Source organism: Sardina pilchardus, chromosome 18, assembly GCF_963854185.1.
Source record: "Sardina pilchardus chromosome 18, fSarPil1.1, whole genome shotgun sequence".
Classification (NCBI taxonomy): Eukaryota; Metazoa; Chordata; class Actinopteri; order Clupeiformes; family Clupeidae; genus Sardina; species Sardina pilchardus.
Genome location: NC_085011.1, coordinates 23250067 through 23272725, shown reverse-complemented (window position 1 = coordinate 23272725; position 22659 = coordinate 23250067). Strand labels below are relative to the sequence as shown.

General features: G+C 48.7%; 1 protein-coding gene across 1 annotated transcript in view; it reads right to left on the bottom strand.

Annotated features, from left to right (window-relative positions):
* The window catches only part of peli1b (pellino E3 ubiquitin protein ligase 1b), a 39302-nt gene that overhangs the window by 11118 nt on the left and 5525 nt on the right, over window positions 1–22659 (bottom strand). The window contains exons 2-3 of the mRNA XM_062519332.1: window positions 7375–7655; window positions 2279–2408 (exon numbers count right to left, since the gene is read on the bottom strand). Coding sequence (XP_062375316.1) covers window positions 2279–2408; window positions 7375–7454 — 210 coding nt within the window. The 5' untranslated portion in view covers window positions 7455–7655. The remainder of the gene's footprint in view (window positions 1–2278; window positions 2409–7374; window positions 7656–22659) is intronic.

Here is a 22659-nt window from a genome sequence, read left to right as displayed (position 1 = left end):
AGCTTCTGCTGGACTCAACCCAGCAATACACAGGATTGATTCAAAGGTGCTGGGGAAACCTGCACGCGTGCTAGTGTGTGTGTGTGTGTGTGTGTGTGTGTGGAAGTGTGAGACTGTAGAGTTTTAAAAAGAACGTGAGGGAGTATGTGTCAGTGTGAGACTAGGAGCAAGCACATGCATGTTCACGTGAGTGTGCAGTACTGTGTGCAAAAACGTGTGCACACATGCAAGTGTCCTACCAAGAAAGTCAGTGTGTGTGTGTGTGTGTGTGTGTGTGTGTGTGTGTGTGTGAGAGAGAGTCAGTGTGTGTGTGTGTGTGTGTGTGTGTGTGTGTGTGTGTGTGTGTGTGTGTGTGTGTGTGTGTGTGTGTGTGTGTGTGTGTGTGTGTGTGTGTGTGTGTGTGTGTGTGTGTGTGTGTGTTTGGGTTGGGGGTGGAGGCAGGCCACAGAGGAACCATTCATACAGTCAAACTGTGTCCAGATGTGTGAAAACAAAGACCACCAGCTCCAAAAGCTCCAAGTGTGATCACTATCCCATCCACTCCCACTCTCTAAACACACACACACACACACACCCAAAACATGGCTATGACACAGATTCATACATGGACACTGACAGCTGCAAAAGATCCACAGTAATAACTTCAGTAACAACATCCCTCTAAAGACAAAACATACATCTGGTGGGTGTGTTATGTGAGGTACACAACCTCGAGTGCAGGACCGGTAGCAGACAGACGGCCCTCGTGACTTATGAACTTCACATCTACCGAGATCAGCATTCATGCTCACCACACTGACCACAGCAGAGTGGCCCATTTAAAGGGCAGCCAGGTCATCATTGACACCCCTGACTATGAACCACACTTATCGCACTAGCAGGAGTGTGTCACTCCTGTGTGTGTGTGTGTGTGTGTGTGAGTGTGTGAGACACACACTCTGCATATGTGTGTGCTATGTGTGCACGTGTGTGTGTGTGTGTGAGACACACACTGCATATATGTGTGCACCAGTGGCGGTTGCTGCTCATTGGAATAGGGGAAGCTCTGATAAAAATGGTCAACTATTAAATTAATATTATTGCTGCTATATTGTTATTTGAGGGGGAAATATATCCTAAAACAGAATAGACCAAACCGTAGCCTATAGACAAATCCGGCGCTGGATTCGTCACATACGTGGGGTTCTGAGACATTGCAGCTGGCTTGGTTAGATTAGAACTAAGCTTACATTTTACCAGTTCACTTTGGGGGGTTAAATATGCTATTTGGTAGCCTAGCCTACTAGAGTTATAGTACGTGACTATTCTACGTTCATATGCCTTGCTGTTTTATTTGGAATCTCCCATGGTGGGGAAGGCTATCAAATAGCTTATAAAATTCAAGTAAACATTAGCAATTTAGCCAAGCAACACAGTTATTATAGCGAGCTATGTGGCTAGCCTACAACTTAGCCTAAATACACAACTGAAACAAATGCAAATCACGAACTATGTAACTCCACATTACGGTTTTATTGATAGGATATGCTGTGTACAACATGCAATAGAATTAAAAATGTGAGCCTTGCCTCTCGAGTTCACCTGCCAACCCTGTAAGGTTCCGTAACTTTCACGCATCCCTGAACTTGAAACCAGAGCCCGTCTCTGTTGAAACTTCCTGTGCAATCGCGAAATATGCTTGTCAATCAAAAAAAAAGATGGTTCCTCCAATCATCATACAGAAGCTCGGCATCCGAGCCATCCCACTGTCCCATTCACCCCCAGAGAGGCCGGGCTTCCCTGGATATGACGATTTTGCGGCGTTTATCCAATATTCATCTAGCTTTTCCTGCACTGAGACCAGCCCACTCCGTAGTGCCATCGAAGTCCAGTGAGGCCGAGCCTCTATGGGGATTTTAATGGATCGTGTCGTCACAGCAATGCATTAGACGTGCGAAATCACGGTAGATGACGGGCAAAACCTTGTTGCAAAATGAAACTATAACGATATAGCCATGAAGTTGAACACGTTTTTAGCATGTTCTAGTTGGAATATTAGGCTTGCTAATGTAGCTCATAATAGGCATTATTTCATGCAATTTTCCGTGATATTTTAGAGGAGGCTGAGCCTCCCCTGCACTCAATGAGCAATCGCCTCTGCACGTGTGTGTGTGTGTGTGTGTGTGTGTGTGTGTGTGTGTGTGTGTGAGACACACTCTGCATATATGTGTGCATGTTTGTGTGCATGTGTGTGTGTGAGACACAGTCTGCATATGTGGGTGTGTGCATGTGTGTGTACCTTGGCTGCCTGAGGGGTGCATGCTACGTGCACTGTGCTGGGCTTCACCCCGTTGGCTTTGGGTCTCTTGAAGAGAGCAAATCGGCTCTTCCTCCTCCCTCGGTCTCCGTTGGGCAAAGAGCCATTGTACCTGCGCAAGTGAACGTGAACACACACACACACAGAGAGAGAAAGAGACATCAAATGAGAAACAGATCTCCATCCCTGACATATGCCAGAGAAGACAACAGCCAGAGGCAAGAGTCGCACAAACACACACACACACCATGCACCTGTCCCCTTTCATTCACTAGAACACTTTATAGATACAACAGAAAAACAAACATATAGAATCAACAAACAAAAACAAAGAGTCCGGAGTCTATAGGGCCTGGAGCAAAGTTCTGAGGAAAGACAGTGACAGCAGAGAGATTCTGTTTGATTGTTGTGTGTGTGTGTGTGTGTGTGTGTGTGTGTGTGTGTGCGCGCATGCTTTTGTCATCAGTCACCTACAGACTCTTTCATTGTCTCTGGGCTTAAAGCGGTCACGAAAGCAACCAATCCTCTTAAGCCCCACTACCATCACACCCGAGGAGTTTGTACCAGCTCATGATTAAAACTAGTGTGTGTGTGTGTGTGTGTGTGTGTGTGTCTTGAGGCCAAGGCAGCTTAACCAGGAAACAACTGCCTCCCCACATGGAGCAAAGCCGTATTAAGTTTGAGTATAAAGAGACACAATTGTCCAGGCATTCCTTGGGGCCGATTCTCTGAGGGGGGCTGTGGACGCGAGCGCCTCAGCGGCCTCCTCCTCACACCCGAGGCCCAGCCTTGCGCTCCTGTGGTGGAGGGCTGGGAGAGCTGAGGCCACTGGCGGACAGCTAAGGGCAGAGGAGCGACAGAGGCCAAGGCATGTCGACTCGTCTGGCTGTTTAATTGAGTCGTCAGCGCTGGACGGCAGGGCGGCCGGCCGGCTCCCTGTCTGGTTCCGCGGCTCATGCTGAGAGCTTTAGGTCGCGTCATTAACACCGCACCACATCCCCGGCTCTTTTCACCACCGGGAGGTCGAGCACAAAGGATCACTCATTCTCACACAAACACACACACACACACACACACACACACACACACGAATCCAGGAGCCATTTGTCAGTTTGCTTCATCAATCAAATCATACCGCAGGTCTACTGAGTGCTTTGCTGTTCATGTTGATGAGAGGGTAGGGTGATTATCCCTTGGTCAAGGGCAGGCCTCATTCTGACGTTGCGTAATTTTGCCTGCATGGCTATTTGTCTTTCTCTGTGTGTGTGTGTGTGTCTGTGTGCGTGTGTGTGACTACTGCAGTGCCATATACCATAGAAAGATGAGCATTCCGCTTTGGCTAGGATCTGAGGATAAGTCCGCAGTACAACAACATTCTAAATGTAATCACCCTTCCCATGACCCCCCCCCCTTGGGCAGTAATGGAGGTCACACACACACACACACACACACACACACACACACACACACACACACACACACACACACACACACACACACACACACACACACACACACACACACACACACACACACACACACACACACACACACACACACACACAGCTCCAGCAAGTTTCAAGCACCAGTTAAAGTTCAGCCCCACCTAGCTCCATATAAGTCTCAGCAAACAAATGTTGAGCATTAGCACTGCCTGTGCTGTTGCAGCGTTCCCCCTATGGGCCAGAGCCCTGAGCAGAGCGCGCGTCCGTAAGGAGCCCTTTCAAGTGCCGACGCTAGAGAGGCGATCGGAGCCGCGGGAAAGACGAGACGGCCTTTCATCCTCCGCAGAGTGGCGCTCGCCCAGCGTCTGTGGTCAGGCCCGCGTCTCAGGTAGCCCGTTTGTCGCCTTCTACGGCTCGACTTGGGCGAGGGGAGGGGGGGCGGCTGAGGCGGCGTGTAAACGCACAGAGAGAGAATGTCAACAAAACGCTCCGACATGAATCATAAATTATCGCATTGTGCTCTCAGTGTATGCGTGACGTACGTGCGCGTCTGTGTGTGTGAGTGTGTGTGTCTGTGTGAGGGGGGTGGTTGTGTGTCCTCGCCAGCAGACACAGCTGGATGTGTTTGTGCCGGTCTGAGATTGATTTAACATGAGTTTACTGAGGGCTCAAGGACAAAAAGTGCTGACGTCATGCTTTTGACATTCCATGCAGGCTTCTTCTCTCTCTGCCTCTCCCCCCCCCCCCCCGCCCCCCCTCCTCCTCCAAAAAGGACGACGCAGATGTAGAGATGTGTGCAGGCCTGTAAACAAGCAAGCCTCAGTGTCCACATTCCAGCGCATTAAGCCATTAGCATGGCTAAGCTCCCCACATGCTAAAGCAGAAATATGATTTTCTTCACCCAGCAGTGAAATTTAAAAGAGCAGCCAACTTCACTTCTTTCCACCGCCCCCCCCCCCCCCCCTCGTTCCACACCCCATTCCCCCAGCCCCTGTTCCTCTCCCTCTCTCCCCGACGCCATCGTAAACATGTTTTCTTTTCCAGTCAGCAGACCCCCCTCCCCCCTCTCCCTCCCTCCCTAACTCCCCACAGGTGGGCAAGCATGAGCCCCATGTAGGCACAGCTAAAACAGTTCCGTTATGTGACTCAGCGTGGATGGTGTCAGGGGTTTGAGAGGTGTGTGTGTGTGTGTGTGTGTGTGTAGGAGGGGGTTGGAGGGGTCCGTTTTACGACGCGTTCACCACGTCTGCATTCCAGCGTGGCTCCGTCCGAGGTGGGGTGGTGGGTGGGGTGGACTCAAGAGAGGCCAAGGGGGTCACTGCTGAGACGCGTGACAGGGGTGGCTGTTCATCAGCTGTAGGGTGTGTGTGTGTGTGTGTGTGTGTGTGTGTGTTGGGGGGGCAGGGAGCACAGGGAGGAGAACCACCCCCACATAGAGGGGGCCGAGGAGGGCCAAAGGGGTCAGAGCAGAACAACATAATAATCCTCATAAACAGGGAGTTCTTGCCATTTTAGCATGGCCACTCTCTCCTACTCATGGAATGTTACCGCATACGAAAGACGATTGTGTGTATGTGTGTCTGTCATTTTGCATCTGCCACCCTCTCTTGCTCACTGATGGAATGTAGACATGTAGTCCCAGGACCTCTATCCAAGTGTGTGTGTGTGTGTGTGTGTGTGTGTGTTTGAATTAAGCCCTTTGGCTCCAAACCAACAGAACGGAGACAGTTGCTGGGAAAGTGACTAGTGAAGTGTTTGGCTGCTAACACAGCTAAGATGTGGAGTTATGCAGCAGGCGCTCCACACGACTGACCTCACATAGCCGTGGTGCTAATCGCTGGGCCACGGGCAATAACAATATACAGAGCTCAGATCATGGTAGCCTGGCAGGCCCAACACTAAGCCAACATATCCATAATGCCAAATCACCTCCACACCCAATGAATGTTCCCCATAAGCTGTGTGTGTGTATAATATATGTTTCTGTGTGTGTGTGTGTGTATAATATATGTTTCTGTGTGTGTGTGTGTGTGTGTGTGTGTGTGTGTGTGTGTGTCTGTGTGTCTGTGTGTCTGTGTGTCTGTGTGTCTGTGTGTCTGTGTGTCTGTGTGTCTGTGTGTGTGTGTGTGTCTATGTATTTCTGTGTGTGTGTGTGTGTGTGTGTGTGTGTGTGTGTGTGTGTGTGTGTGTGTATGTATCTTTTCTCCCACATGAATAAAACACTGCTGAAATGAATGCCTAGTCTAAGGTGGACTTAAGTCACCAGGTATTTAGCCATTATTTTCCCTCTCACTCGTATGACTCTCTGTTTTTAGTAGTGGCTAAATAAAGAGTAATCTAAAAACTCAATTTGAAGTATAATTGCTGTGTAAAGCAGAACTCAGAAGATTCCAAACAAGTCAAAAGTAGCAGCAAGGGGAATTCACGTGATGACCAAATACCTCCAACCCTGAGTGCTGATAGAGTTTGGGAGTGCGTGTGAGTGCGTGAGTGCGTGTGAGTGTGTGTGTGACAGAGTTTGAGACTGTGTGTGTGTGTGCGGGTGTGCATGCGTGCATGTGTGTGTTTGTATGTGTAAGAGTTTGGGACTGTGTGTGTGTGTGTGATAGAGTTCGGGACTGTCTGGGACGGAGATAGAGTTTGGGACAGTGTGTGTGTGTGTGTGTGTGTGTGTGTGTGTGTGATGGCGTTTGGGACTGTCCCTGGATGGGAACACAGCAAAGATGGAGATCACACCGGCGCTGATGCTAATCTCCAGCTCAGCGTTACGACAGCCTTGTGTATTCAACAGGACTCCATACTCTGCTGGTCTCTCACAGCTGAGCCCAAGACACTTTGGAACATAAACAGTACATCCGGCCCCTCCGACCACACACACACACCCATGCTCGCGCACACACACACACACACACACGGGAACTGGTGGGGGAAAAAAATCCCTGAGTCTGTCGCCATCATATAGGCCAAAACGAAGCACGGCCGTTCCAGGGGCTTTTGAAGGCCAGCCCAGACACTCAAGACAGACCCACATAACCATGCAAACTGCTGTGCTGTGAGTTTCATGAGAACAAACACAAACACACACAAAGGCAGTCCGTGTCCTCTGTGTGATGTGGGCTTGCAATTTGATCCTGCATCAACACAATGTCATGAATGTCTGAGGTCTCTCTGGCACAGACAAGACAATGACTTTCCTATGGGGGGTCTCATAACCACATACTGACTGCCTCACTCATAACCACACACACACACACACACACACACACACACAGGCGAACACTTGCGCCTAATTCATTGCATGCCATCCACCTGCTAACCTGACAGATTGGAACAAATGTACAAAATGAAAAACAGAACTCGCATGCACACACAAAACAGTCAAATTTGCGTGTGTGCATGTCCAGATTTGCTAATAGGATACAGGCAGCTTATGAACACACAGGGGCAACAGCCGCACACACGTGCACAGGAGAAAAACAGACACACACACACACACACACATTTAATCTAATACTGCAAGTCTGTCCAGCTCTGGCAATCTGATCTAGGGCAATCAGTGACATGGCTGGCCTGAATGGTGGAATCCGTACGGAGGCCGGGGTCAGAGTTCACGCAAAGGTCAGGACGGCTTACCCCAGCACGATGAGCTCTCCGTACTTGACTGGCACTTTTGTGGAGGCGGTGGAGATGTTTTCCTGCTCCGGCGAGAACATGTGCCCGGCTGAAGAGGTGGAGGGGGGGAGGGGCAGGGCGGGAGGAGGAGGAGGAGGAGAAGGAGGAGGAGGAGGAGGGAGGTGGTGGAGGTAGACCGGAGCCGGTACCTCCCTGCTACAGGAACGTCAGGATGCCGCGGTGCTCTCAGCTCCGCCCGCGCATACTGCTGTGTGCTGCTGCCCGCCGCCTCGTCACACACTCTGCAGAGAGGGAGAGAGAGAGAGAGAGAGAGAGAGAGAGAGAGAGAGAGAGAGAGAGAGAGAGAGAGAGAGAGAGAGAGAGAGAGAGAGAGAGAGAGAGAGAGAGAGAGGGGGGGGGGGGGGGGGGGGGTAGAGAGGTAGATACACATTAGTCATATGATACGTGGAAACAAAAACAGCACATGGGCCATGTGATCCGTGGCAGCAGAGTGCTGCTGGAGGCAGAGCGCTGAGCTAGAGATCAATGAGCGGCCGCTCGGTCGGTCACAGGAGGCTCCTGCACTGAGAGCCCAGGCAGGCTGCAGTTAACGTCAACACTTGAACTTACACATCGGAACACATACGATGCAGTCTCTAGTAGCCCATGAGCGGTTAGTCTTGCATCCAGAGTTAGAAAATTAGCATCAACCACCAGCCAAATGCTGATAAAATATGAAAATGACTGGTAGATGTCAGACACAAAGTGTCAATCATTTAGTATTGAGTGGTTGGTGAATTCAAAACTCTAGCAGTGGCTGGTGAATATACACATCTTCATTATCCAATTTCCACCCCTGCTTGGACGGATTCATTCGCTAAAAGCTAAAGCATAACCGCTACTGAGCTCAATGACATTCTTACATAATGATCTTTGATGCATTTGATGAAAACCAACTACCCTTTAATCCCCTCTGGGTTCACAGTTCACTGGGTTCAATTCTAACAATCCAACCCAATATATGCCAGCAATGACTAACCACTGAGGTCTATTTATCAGTTCTCTTCGAACTCGTTCTCAGAAAATTAGGAGAAAAACCCTGATATGATGATTCACAGTCCGATTAGATTCACACACTCATGCAGACTACAGACAAACTCATTTCCCTCACCTCTTGTCACTCATACACACACAGACACATAGTCACACAGACAGACGCGCGCATACACATAGTACACAACACGGCGCCAAACAGAGTGTGCAGGCAGTCACAACTCCTGATCTTAAAGTAGATCTTGTGCGCGCACACACACACTCTCTGTCTCTCTCGGTCGCAGTCTCTCGCTGGGTGCAGCCGCACAGCCCCAGGGTCTTATCTGATCAAGGAAATTAGTCAACATTACCGTCAAGCCCACCCCATCAGACGCAAACACACAAGCCCTGCAGACAGTAAGCTGCCTGGCTCTGAGCTGCAGCTTCGACACAAACTCGAACCGACACCAACAAACTCTTCGGCCTGACTGAAAGCCCTTCCTGTGACACTTCAGGGTGCGCGGATGTCCTCCAAAAATATTTGAGTGAGACTGAGTGAAGGGATGGCAGACAAAATGTATATATTATATATATTAAAAAAAAGACCAAGGAATACAATCTCTACAAATGAAATGTCTAAAAGACATTCTGGAATCCAATAACTAATTACATGCCCCTTTTCATTTATTTTGATTTAGGATACAACTTTCCCCAAATGACAATGTAAGTATTGACCAGTATTTCCATGGAACACTGCTGTGCCCCATTCTAACTACAAGCATGAGTAAAGTGCTAGCTTTGGTCCCTGCTTGTGTGAGAACGCATAGGGGGGAATGTGGTCACACTAGCCTGGGAAGGAACAGCAGCTTGATCAAATCAGCTTAAAAACAAGCTTGCATGTAGAAAGTCTGGGTTTTTGGCCTACATTCGTTTTGGCTTCAGCAACCGCACAGGTCATTAAATGACTTTTATTGGGGTGATTAAATCTTTTTAATCAAAATGTGTGTTTCCACACCGACAATAGATATAGTGAATTTGGTTTATGTGTGAATAACAGGCACCAAAAGACAAGCATATGGTGTTAACTTAGACCTACTCACTAGCATAGGTTACACCTAGGCCTACATACAAAAGAAAGCTACATCTTCATGCAAAAGAAAACCACATGGTGAAAACGTAGACCTATTTAAGAGCATAGGTTACTACTTACTAGATAAGCACATTGCTTTAACTTATTTTGACCTATTTAATAGCGTAGGTTACATCTAAGTAGGGATGTCACGAGAACCGATACTTGCGATACCTCTCGATTCTGAAATGAAAAAACACCGGCACCGTAAGCACCGACGCCAGCATAAGCATCGGTGGTGCGACTCTTCCGGAACTGATGGGGGCAATACAGTGTTCCACACATAGACTAATTTGTGGCGATGCGCCGCCGACACAGGTTCAGCACCAGCCGCCACATTGTGTTTCGTTACTTTTTTATTTATTTATCTATTTTTTAATGCTATTGAAAAACATGCAACATTCGTTAAGCTGAATTTCCTTTCCCTGCTCTCCCTCTCTGTCACTCACGCGTCTGTGTCTCATGCACACACACACACTCACAGCCTCTCCTCCGTGCACACACCGTCTGTCTCCATGAAAACCAACCAGATCATTCCTGGAAGCGTGGTCGTACTGATGCACTGACGCTGCCCGGGTGGAGGTTCTTCCACAACTTTTGTAGACTATGCGTGCAACTTTACCAAACAGTAGAAGTAAACTCATTCTCCTTGGCCCGCTCTCGTGCGTGGTTAATGGACACCCGCCCACGACATGCACATGTAATCCAAATAGGGAGGGAAAGTAATCTCATCGCCACCTGGTGGTTGCGTTCCTAGAGGCTAGCGGGAGTTGATGGGATTTTCTTTTAGAAAAAATATATCTCGGCCCACGATCGGAAGTTAGTTAAATGCCTTCAATATGCTATCCATGTAGGTCAGCTCTATTGCTTCTAGTGGTCATACTTTATTTTTTAGGATCAGTTTAATTGTTTTGAGTTTGTTTGTAACATGGTGATAACGAACTACAGTAGCTAGCTACAGTAGCATTTGACGTCACCAGTTTGGGCGCTCCATCTCCAACTGATCAAAACGGCAATTTGCTTAACTTGCTTATCATATTTTTGTAAAAACAGAGAGCGATGTAAACCGCGTGGTAATTACCTTTATGTTGGGATAACTTGTGTTGTGCTCCTACTCACACAAGAGCTGGCAGTAAGTGTGATTGTCTACTAACTAACCAACTAGCTAACAGGCTAATAAACAAACCATGCTAGGTGAGTAACGTCGTCGAAGGGTGTCACGTCACTTGAAGTTGTAGTCCATTTATGAAATGAAACGAGCAATTACGGTTTTTTTAAATAAGGCGAAATAGAGTCTGATATTTTCACAGTTAGTAGATTATTACAGTATGCCGACTGAAAAATATTTTTGGTGGATAAGATCGCTGGTATAGCTGCGTAGTATTTTTTTGAAAAGTCGGTCTATGGGACTTGACATTGGAGCTGCTCTTCGATAGGAACGCAACCACTTGGGGCGCTGGTTTTCACTTTCCCTCCCACAATCGTGAACGTAATGACGCACAAAAGACGACTAGCTAAATTGCTGTTTAAAATCCGGTTAGCATCATTAGCAGGCTATGCTGCATAAAACTCTTGCATTCAAGTTCACTGACCATCTCAATACCAATGTTTTTCAACTCCATGAATTAAAAGGGCCTGTCCCAAGGAGAAAAAGATAGCTTACCTTGAAACTTAAACACATGTGGGGAAACTGAACAGTCCAACCAGTAGATTATGATAAGCTTAGCCTGCTACTTTGTTTACAATATTTTGAGGCTTCAACCAGACAGCTGAATTTAAGAGGTGGAGTTGTAATAAGAATAGTAGGCTATAATCTGCATAAAGTTTGCAGTTATGAAGATCAGACATTTCAGTATATACTGTAGAATGTATTAAATAGTTACAGAATGTGTGTGTGTTTCTAATAAAGACTTTACATCTTGTAATCATTCACATTGTATGAAAGCAGAGCGATAAGAAGGCCATGCAAGTTGGTTTTTATACAATCCATTAGAAAAGTGATTTAATTAATTATGAGTAAGCCTATGTGATATGCTTGCAATTGGATACTGCATTCTGTTATGCACTGTATGTTATAGAAATTATATTTCAGTATTCTGCAAATATTTCAATAAAGAAATTCATTAAGTAGGCCTACATGGGATTTTAGAAAATCCTTTTTTTAAACGATAGTATCGAATTTGGCATCGAAAATCGTGTAATTTTACTGGTATTGGCATCGACTACTGATTTTTTGGTATCGTGACACCCCTACATCTAAGCCTACATGCAAAAGAAAAGCACAGTGTTAACTTTAGACCTATTTTAATAGGCTACGTCTAAAGGAACACTTCAATTAGCTTGGTTTAGACGTGATAGTGGGACACCATCTTATATTTTTACACCTCCACAAGTGAGCCCTCTCTTACACACACAGCCAATGAGCTTAGTGTTTAGGAGGGGACCTCATAGTATGCTTAGGGTTAATATGGTGCTAGCCATGATTAACTGGCAGAGTAAAAGGAAGAGAGAAAAGGAGTGCATGGAGGAGATTGTGATTGTGATAATAATGAGAAAACTCGCGGAATTGAGTAATATTACATTAGACAGCACAAGATAAGAATGACGAACGCCATGAATAAGTAATAAATGCAGAGAGGAGCAGACAGAAAGAGGGACATAGAAGAGATGAAGATTGGAGAGGGAGGGAGAGGGAGAGGGAGAGAGAGAAAGAGAGAGAGAGAGGGAGAGGCATGAGATGCACAGATATGTCAGTGGAAGAACTCCTGTTAACAGTTTCGTGGAAACTGGCCACTTTAGACACAGTCCATTTCCCACTCATGAATAAAGTATGCCGCTCAGCTCAGTCCTGACGAATTTCCGCTGATCTGGGACCTGTGAGTCAGCACACGCTGGGCTGACAGACAGGCCATCTCACTATGCTGAGGTCTGAGCCTTAGCCATCAGGACCATAGGTGAAGGGAAATCCCCACAGACATGGCATACTGTAAGACGCGTCTTCATTCTGAAACAAGTTCACGGCTGGTAGCCCTGTGTGACCCACACACACACACACACACACACACAGGCGCACACACACACAATGTCCTTGCATCAGACGAGGCTCCTGGCTCTGTATTCTGAGCTAGGGACTTGGTGAGGTCGTGTGTGTGCACTGATGGGTATCCCAGCTTAACCCCGGCCTCGGTGGGCTCCCAACCCAAACACGTGGCACCTACCGTGATTACCGTCCGTCCCCCACCCACCCTGACCAGACGTGTCTCCTCACCACCACTTTGGGCACGCAGCCATCAGGGCCTCAAAGGCTCTGAGTCTGCACCGCAATCTCACCCTCTCCCTCAGGCGCTCTCTCGCTCTCTCTCCCCCCCCCCCTTCTTTCCATCCCGTCGGCTCTACGGTCAGCCGGTCAACTGAGGGAACGAGTCGCCATACAGTCGACCCCCCCCCCCCCCCCCGACCACCCATCCCCCGTCCGTTCACACTTCCTCCCTGTTGTCCACCAGCCCAACCCCCCCGCTGCTTCATCCTATCTCACCTCAGTCTGGGCTCCACGCTCATCTATGTTCTGATCCTATGCTATGTCTACGCTAATCAAAGTCTGTGGGCGCGGAGGTGTGAGTGTGTGTGCGTGTGCATGCGCGTACGCGTGTGTGTGTGTGTGTGTCGTAAAAGGGAAATGCAGAAATGATGCTTCAAAAGAGTGAGAAGTGAGGGGCACATCAGAGGCCTGTGACAAAGATTGGATCTTGTGGGAGTTTTCCACTGGTACTTTTTCAGGTAAATGTGCTTCATACACTTCTAGTGTAACATATAGACGTGTGAGGAAACACATCCTGTACTGGGCTCCTGGCTGGCTTGAACATGCGTGCGGTGTGTGCGTGTGTGTGTGTGTGTGTGTGTGTGTGTGTGTGTGTGTGTGTGTGTGTGTGTGTGTGTGTGTGTGTGTGTGTGTTGGACTCGCACTATTGATCGCTGCATTGATTATTTTCTCCACTGAACCACAAACATCTCGCTAACCCCATGCTGACAGCTGACAGGTACAAATCATGCAAACCGCCAAGAGGGAAACGTTTTTGCCTCATTATCACACATACAGGCACACACTCACGTACGCAACAGATGCACAGACCTGATGCACACATGTGAGAGAAATGCTGCAGGTCTGATTCAACTCTCTGCTTTTCCACTATGCACATTCACTCAACATACGCTAAATGTCACAGAGTGCAAGCTATAATTATGAACTCCAAGTATACACAGACACAAACACCACTAAATGTGGGTAATCAAACTTGAATTTTCTAAATTACCAGCCTACAGGCGTGGGATGATGAGCACCTCTGGGGTGTACAGACAGACACACACACACACACACACACACACATACACCCAGCCAGATTTGACAGCCAAATGGACACACTTGAGTTGATCTGGCAGTCACCTTGTGAGCACTGGCGCCTGTGTTGTAAAAATAAAACAAATCACCTCCGACACGCAGTCCTGCTCCTGGAGGTCACCACTGTTGCTCCTGACGGAGTGGAGGCCTTCGTCCTGAGACTGGAGTAAGACCGTCACCAAGACCGCGACAGCACGGCGGGGGCAGCGACAATTGTGTTCCGACAGCTTCTATTTATAACGCCGCTAATTGCTTGGCTTTTGTAGGAGCTGAAAGATCCGTCAGATAGTTCAGCACTGTAAGGAACTCTACTATGTAGAACTATTCCACATGAAGTTGCACTTCATGGCCCTGCTGATGCAGTACATTTCTGTATGTAGTGATGTTCACTACTGAAAAGCTTCAGGTACCAACTTCAGGTAGCATTACTGATACCCGTCATTTCCCGACTATTAGCCGCGGCTTTTACATCGATTTTGCTAAATTCTTTCCGCTATGAGGTTAATACAGGAGGACAATTAATATGGTGTTAATATGCTTTTGTTTCTTTTAACTTGCATAAAACACTGCCCTGCGGCTTATACACAATGCGGCTTATATGCGGGAAATGACTGTATGGCCAAATGAAATCAGAGGTTAATGGCTGAACAGCTGATTAATATATGACTACAAAAAGGCTTGAGTGGCTTGAGTGGTCTACAAGTCATTTGACTGACACACCCTCTCCACAAACAATAAAAGGAGAAATAGCAATTCAGAGAAGACAACCCAAAGGCTGAATATAGAGTGGGAAAAGGGCAGGACTCGTGTGTGTGTGTGTGTGTGTGTGTGTGTGTGTGTGTGTGTGTGTGTGTGTGTGTGTGTGTGTGTGTGTGTGTGTGTGTGTGTGTGTGTGTGTGTGTGTGTGAGGTGACATTTACTCCAGCCACACTGTAGGCTTGGCTAGGGAACTGGATGACTCTGGAGCCAAGGACCTAACAGAGAATGAACAAAAGGGAGAGGGGGGGTAGAAAAGAGAAAGGAGAAAGGAAAGAGAAAGAAAGACAGAGAGTAAGAGAGAGAGAAAGAGAAAGAGAGAGAAAGAGAGGAGAGAGAAAGAGAGAGAGAGAGAAAGAAAGAGAGAGAAGGAAAGAGAGAGAGAGAGAGAGAGAGAGAGAGAGAGAGAGAGATGAGAGGAAGTGGAAAATAATAGGATCAAAGAAAAGCAAGCAGAGGCGGAAAGTACAGAACCGAGAGAAGTGAGTGAAAGCGAAAGGAGATGTAGAGAAAAGCAGTTTCTGTTCTCGACTAGGTGACGCAGCCCCGCTTACCGCCTCTGTTGCCCTGGCACACATGTGGGTCATCAGATAGTAGGGCCGGGCAAAGGGCACCTGACGGGCACACGGTGGGTGGCCTGCTGGTGCCCCCACATAGCCAGGCCAGTGGGATAGACGACACCTCCGCTGTTAGAGCGGTATGCTGGCACTGGGCGCGGGGCACGCTCGGGTCTGCCAAGCTTATGCCCAACAAGGGAGGACACCAGGGGAGAAAGAGAAAGCCAGGTTCAACATGGAGAGGGGGAGAGGCTGTGAGTGTGTGTGTGTGTGTGTGTGTGAGTGTGTGTGTGTGTGCGTGTGTGTGCGAGAGAGAGAGAGAGAGAGAGAGAAACAGTAACAGAGATGGAGAGAAAGCCTGATAAGAAATTGCCAGGAAAAAGTGAATGCATGCATATGCATGCGCGTGTGTGCATACACTAGTTACAAAACACCACAAGCTCCTAAGACATCAGGTACACATAGCATCAGTTGTGTGTATGCGCTTGCATGTGTGTACACACACACAGAGAGCATGCATTAAATTTCACACACACACACACACGATATAATGGTTGGTGGATAGTGTAAACCTCTGCCAAACCACGGTCAACTAACTCAATCATACTTAAATGTCAAACGTTTCCTGTATGAAGGCCAGCAGCATTGGGATTTTGTCACTTTAAAAGTTGACCGAGCACTTCTGCTGGACAATACTAGGAACTGGGGGCAAAGTCACACCCAAATGTTTGGTTATCGATAATGAAGACAGAAGAATGCTGCCTCTCCTCCTTAGCTTACCGCACACACACACATCTGACACACACACACACACACACGACAGTCATCTGGAGCATAGAGTGGTGGAGCCCTGCCCAGCAGTGTTCTTGGTATTTGGGCAGGGCTCTCTCTCATTCCCACTCAGCCCAACTTGGTGTCTGTCTGCATCGCATATGTTCCAAAATGGTTTACGGGATTACAACCCTCCTCACCCTCCTTACACACACACACACACACACACACACACACACACACACACACACACACACACACACACACACACACACACACACACACACACACACACACACACACACACACACACACACACACACACACACACACACACACACACACACACACACACACACACACACACACACACACACACACACACACACACACACACACACACACACACAATGTTATTCTTTCGACAGAGTCCTGTCTATGTCTTTGTATTTTTTTTTAAAAAAGGCAGTATTTTCATGTTTCACACACACACATTTAAATGCTATGATATCCGTGAGGGAAGAGGGAGAACTAGTGACAACACAGAGCAGCTAAGGAGAGAGGAGCCTGTGGAATCCACTCCAACAAACCAGCTCTGTCTGAAAAACAAACACACGTACGCGGCTATTTCTGGGTCGGTCCTGAACAGACCGTTGAGGATGGATCATTAAATGATTATGATTTATTTTTATATTTTAACTCTTGCGTCATGTGAGGGGAATTCACCGAGGTGGGCCAAAAGCGGCAGTCAACTGGACTCTTGTGCTTGTGTACACCCCGACCACTGGGAACACGCTGTGCTGTTATCGTTGGAGACGGACGCCATTTGCCAGAAAAGCGCAGACTACCCTGCCCCCCTGCCCCACTTCCACACACACTGAACCACGATCCTAATCCTGTGCTTGTACCCAAGTCCAAGAGTAGGTCTTCGTCTGGAGTACTTGGCAATAGCATCCACCATAGCAACGGTGGTTTTGACGCCTGCCTTGTTTGGATGCCTCCATCCATCCCAGCCTCCATCCATCCCACCCTCCCTCCCTCCCTCCCGAAAGGACTTCCAGCATGGCCCGGCCGGGACGGATTAGGGGCTGGCGTGGTCAGGGTGGCGTGCCAGCTGTGGGATTCTTGCGGTGCCCTCGGAGCTCCGCTGAACAGCTGTGCCAGTTTGAGCACCAGCCCCTTTTTCTGGGAAGCGGTGGGTGACAACAAGCGGGGGCAGCTGCTGAACCCCAGCGTTAAGGGGCGCGCTCAGCGCCAGCAAGAGCACAGGTAGGTACCCCCACTCGCCCCACTGCCATCACCAGGTGATTTCCACCCCCCCCCATCTGGGGAACGCGCGGAGAGTACACAATGACATCAAAGCGAGAACGAGTAAGCCAGCCAAGCCTTCGAGGCATTCTTGTACATAAAGAGATCGAGACTCAGGTAGGTAGGCGTGACGACTCGCAAAACTGATTTTTCTCCTACCATGGTCACAAAGAGTATTGTTCCCTGCGCGTTCCGTGATTCAAAAGGTTACGGGCATAGCAGGTGTCAAGGAGACTAGTGAGCTCACATCAGATATCACATTTGCATATTATAGGGCACAGATTACTAAGGCACAAATGCGGTCACAGGCAGATAACGTGAGTGACTAAGCTCACGTGCCCTTGTGTGTGTGTGTGCGGATGAAAAGTCCCATAACAGGAGTTCCCTGATGGCTTCAGCGAGAACACCAGGCTGACTAAGAGACAGAATGCCCCGGCGGACAACCGCCAGAGGAGGCCGACGAATGCCTCCAGAACGTCTTTCCCTGAGCGCTCTGTGGAAATTCCAGTGTTTCCATAAGCCCATGAACACACACACACACACACACACACACACACACACACACACACACACACACACACACACACACACACACACACACACACACACACACACACACACACACACACACACACACACACACACACACACACACACACACAGCGATCGTGCGTGTGCAAGCATAATGCTGAAGGGCATGAGCTCATCGTAAACAGACTTAAACAAAGCAAGTGTGTACCAGCCACTCCCATCTCCCTTCAACAAAAGTGCGCTTGGCCTTAGTCCCGCACAAACAAATCCGTATATGTACACACTCACACACATATACACACTTCAGCAGAAATGAACAATACACACTGCACACATAACCTACTTCTGGGTCTATACACGAGGGTTGGGTAGAGACGAGAGCAAATATTTCCATGGGTGGCTGTAAGTGATCATTAACCTGTACTTAGGAAAGCAAACCCCAAACAGTTGCAATCTCCTCAGGGTCCAGGCCTGCCTCGAGTCGCTCACAGAGGGACTGTAATCAGTCCTGACATTCACAGCAGGTCACATGACCAACACACTCATCTGGCCGTGCGGGTGATTCCCATCAGAGGTGGGCAGGCAGGAGGGGGGAGTGTGTGTGTGTGTGTGTGTGTGTGTGTGTGTGTGTGTGTGTGTGTGTGAGAAACCAAACCATATGGGGAAAACGAGCCATCTGTGAGAGTGTGAGTGACACACAATGTACTCAGCACATGTGCAGTATAGCCCACTATTGATCATAGGCTACAATTACACCGGTACTGAATCGTTCTGATGTCCCACTTAAGGTGAACTGACAACACACCTACGACGACAAGGAAAGGTTGAAGTAGCGACACACATCATTCCCTCTTTGTGGAAGGGGATTCTGGGAGCCGAGGGTTCCTGCCCCCGCGCCGCCAGGCTCGGAACGCGGGACAAAAGCGGAGACCGTGCGCTCGGTGGGTGACGGAGCCCTGCTCTCGGGGCAGGAGACGGAGCGGAGAAGGGGGCCATTGTGGCCCGTCTCGGCTGCCTCCCCCAGACAAGCGGGCTTTTGTACGGGCCTCGGCCTGGAGGGGAGCTGGAAGCCTTCCCCTGGAGCGCTGCCTCTCCTCTCTCCTCTCCTCTCCTCTCCTCTCTCCCAGGCTCGCAGGGCCCCGGCAGGGCTGCCTGAGGCAGGGGAAAGGGTGTGATTCTTGGCAGGCGCCGAAAAGTTCAGCTCACTTTTGTCCCCGGCACGTTTATAAACGGCAAAGGGTGTCGTCTGATACGCTGCACATTCACAATGGGGTCGCTGGCAACGAGAGGAGGCTATAAAAGACCAATCAGTGAGGCTGTCACACACAGCCATTTAAGGATGCATACTAGGGGTGGAGGGAGGGAGGTAAAATAGTTTCAACACCATAGCACCATTTTACAGGGAATCAACACATTACTATATTAAAGTACAAAACGGTCACAAAAACTAATCTTCGAAGGGTAATATAGGCCTTACATAGTTCTTCAATTCATTCAAATGTCCCAGCATTCTGCAAATATCTACTAAAATTGGAATCTCTCAATGTGATATTACGTGGTAATGTCATAAAACTGTACTGAAGGGGCCTCCAGTAAATTCTCACCTCACTGGTCCTTGTTCTAGATTTCAGCGGGGCCGGGGCCGAATATCATTTCAGCATGCCGTCAGTACCAAGGAAGGTTATGGAAGGTGGGGTTTTACCGAGGGACAGTCTGCCATCTCTCAGAGGGATTAGAGGAGGCCAACATTTATGAGATGAAGCTTTACAAAAAAAACCCTGTTTGTATAAATCCCCCCCCCCCAGTACAGAGAATCAGATCTGCTACTCGGATTGAGCAGTGACCTTCTTAAAAGTGGCGACTACGTTGCATTTAAATCTATAAAAAAAAACACAAGTAAGCAAGGAGAGACTTCAACGGTCTGTCCCTGCCTCGTCTTCCTGTTATTAGTACTGGCTGGTGCTGGCTCTCACAGCAGTGTCTTTCTGTCTCTCTGTCTGTGTGTCTCTCGGTCTGTCTGTCTGTCTCTCCGTCTGTCTGTCTCTCGGTCTGTCTGTCTGTCTGTCTCTCGGTCTGTCTGTGTGTCTGTCTCTCGGTCTGTCTGTGTGTGCTCCCTCCATGAGTGTCAGAAATGGAGCGGAGCTGGAGAGGGGCACATGAGTGGGAAGGGAAGTTTGGTTGCAACGCAGGATCAAGGGGAGGAGAGGGGAGTGTTACACAGGAAACCACATCAAGAGCCTGTTGCCTCTGCCCACCAGACCTGCTAACCGACATGAGAGAGAAAGAGGGGGAGTGAGATAGAGAGGAGGAAGAGGAAGGAGAGGGAGAGGAGGAAGAGGAAAGTGAGGGAGGGAGGGAGAGCGGGAGAGGAGGAAGAGAGGGGTGGCCATGCCATCACAATCACACTTTTAAAAGAAAAAACACACACATCAGCATTTTACAGCAGCTGATGTGCTGTGCCTTAGAGACACTTCAGGGATAAGCTCTAGCCAGTTTCTCATAGAGAGAAACACACACACACACACACACACACAAGCTGAAGACCAAAGAAGTGGTGCCACATGGATGTGGGTGGCATTTGGCAGGAGGAGCCTCCCTTAAACAAACACCTTTGTACAGTTTCATTTGGACCCCTTTCATGGCCGCTCTAATAGGCCTTTAATTGGCCAGCGGAGCAGGCATCAGGCTGGACGCCTACGTTGTGGCCAGCCAGCCAGAGGAAGAAAGGCAGACAAAATGAAAAGAGCTAAATTGTTTTGTTTTTTTTTTTTAAAGAAAGGGGAAAAAAAGACCACATGAACGGGGGAAACTGAGAAAGGGGCTCAATGACGACTCTAACCACCAAATAGCCAATCAGCCTTAACCTTAGTCTCTCTCCATGCTGAGAGCCATTTCTCACTGTGGCTGGCCCATGTCTGTGTGTGAGCGCGTGTGCGGTTCTTTAAGCATGTGATGGTGGGGTGACCTTGAGGCGGGCCGTGCGGGTTGGGTTGCAGGAGGGATAGGTTTGCAGGCGGGGCGGAGGAGAGGAGAGGAGAGGAGAGCAGCGTGCGGCGGGGAAAATCGATCCGGCTGCCTGGTCCTGGAAAAGCAGGTCGGAGACGCCATAGGCACTGAGCGCGTGCGCGCACACACACACACACACAAAATAGCACTAGCACAACCACCATTCTCTCTCTTCCTCATTCTTTCCCTCCATCCCATTCTCTCTGCTTGTCTTCTCACTGGCCTAATCGATGCGCAGCAAACATACAGTGTAAAACATGACAGACTGGCGCTCGGCAATAAGTGGGGGGGGGGGGGGGATCGAATTGCTATCACCTGGGAGCATAATCACCTTGTAGTACACGAGAGGGACAGGCAAGACAGGGACAAGAATGAAGAGAAAGACAAGAAACAAAGGTCGCTAAGAGGGACACAGGCTTAGGAGAGTGCACTGGTCACAGAATAATGGAGTCTCGACATACCTCCTGATTTTTTCTTCTTTTTCTAAACCTGCTCTGGTTATCGGGGCATTTGGCAGGCAGGACCCTGAACCAGAGAGAGCTCCTGGGGAGATTAGGAAGGCTGGGGTTGGCATAGAGTGTGCTCAGGTGATAGAGACTTTGCCAGCTGGTATCTGTGTAAGACTCTCTGTGTGTGTGTGTGTGTGTGTGTGTGTGTGTCTATTGTCAAACACTGATCTTGTGTAATCTATTCAGGCTTAACCTGTTATCTGAAAGAACTGGTTATTGTGTCCATTATGAACGTCCAGAACTATATTTCAGATCATTGGCGCTATATCTATGTATGCGCACACACACACACACACACACACACACACACCTTCCATTTAGCACCAAACTTCATCTCTTAACCATCATTCACAGAAGAGATTCCACCAGTCACCTGTCATCACGAGTGCGCTGCCTCCTGGGCTTCCCCTGAGATGTTCTCACGTCTCCCACAGAGACAGGGTTCCCGCTCAGAGTCCGCCACACCATGACTATTAGCCACCGCAAAGAGGCTTGTGGGTGGGTCACCTGCACCACTGCTACTTCAGGAAAAAACATGTGCATACACAACCCACCAGATAAGGGAAAACATTTTCCTCTCTCTAGCTCTCACACGTACAGACCTTCTACACACACACACACACACACACACAGTTGTGTGAATCAGCAGCATGTTGAGGGACTTGCGTCCCCTGCTAAATAAAATGGAGCAAAAACAAAAAAGCTTCAAGAGAAAGACAGTGGGCCCTTTGAAGTCGCAGGAAGAGTGAACGTCAGATCAAACGGGCGTGTGTTCGTCAGTCGTCTCAACTGGGCGTTTTGCTATCTTGCGCTTTGCTGGGCAGCCAGAACACAGCGCCGCTGAGCATCCAGCCTCCAGTGTCCTGCGGTCCTCCCCGGACAAACATGACAAGACGTGGGCTAGAGACCATGAAACACAAAAAGCCAAAAACAGTGGTCCAACGATCCACAACGGTTCATGCTTGCCGGCCGTGGCCCAATCTCGGCAGCCTTTCGAAAGAAAAAAAGGATCAGGATGGGACCAAAAGGGGGGCACTGAGTTCACATTGTGAAAATGACAATCTGAACCACAAAAAAAAAAAAAGAAAGCCACATGCCCACGCACACTCATACGCGTACTCTCGGATATTGCACCAAATGCGCCGACAGCATAAAAGTGGGGAAGCACACAAGTCATCGACCTCGTCTCTGACAGGAAATGAGTACTTCTCCCTCTCACAAACAGACGCACAAAAGCATGCATGCGCATTCGTACACACACACACTCACACACACACACACTATGGAAGGTGTTGGTTATGGTGTGGTGCG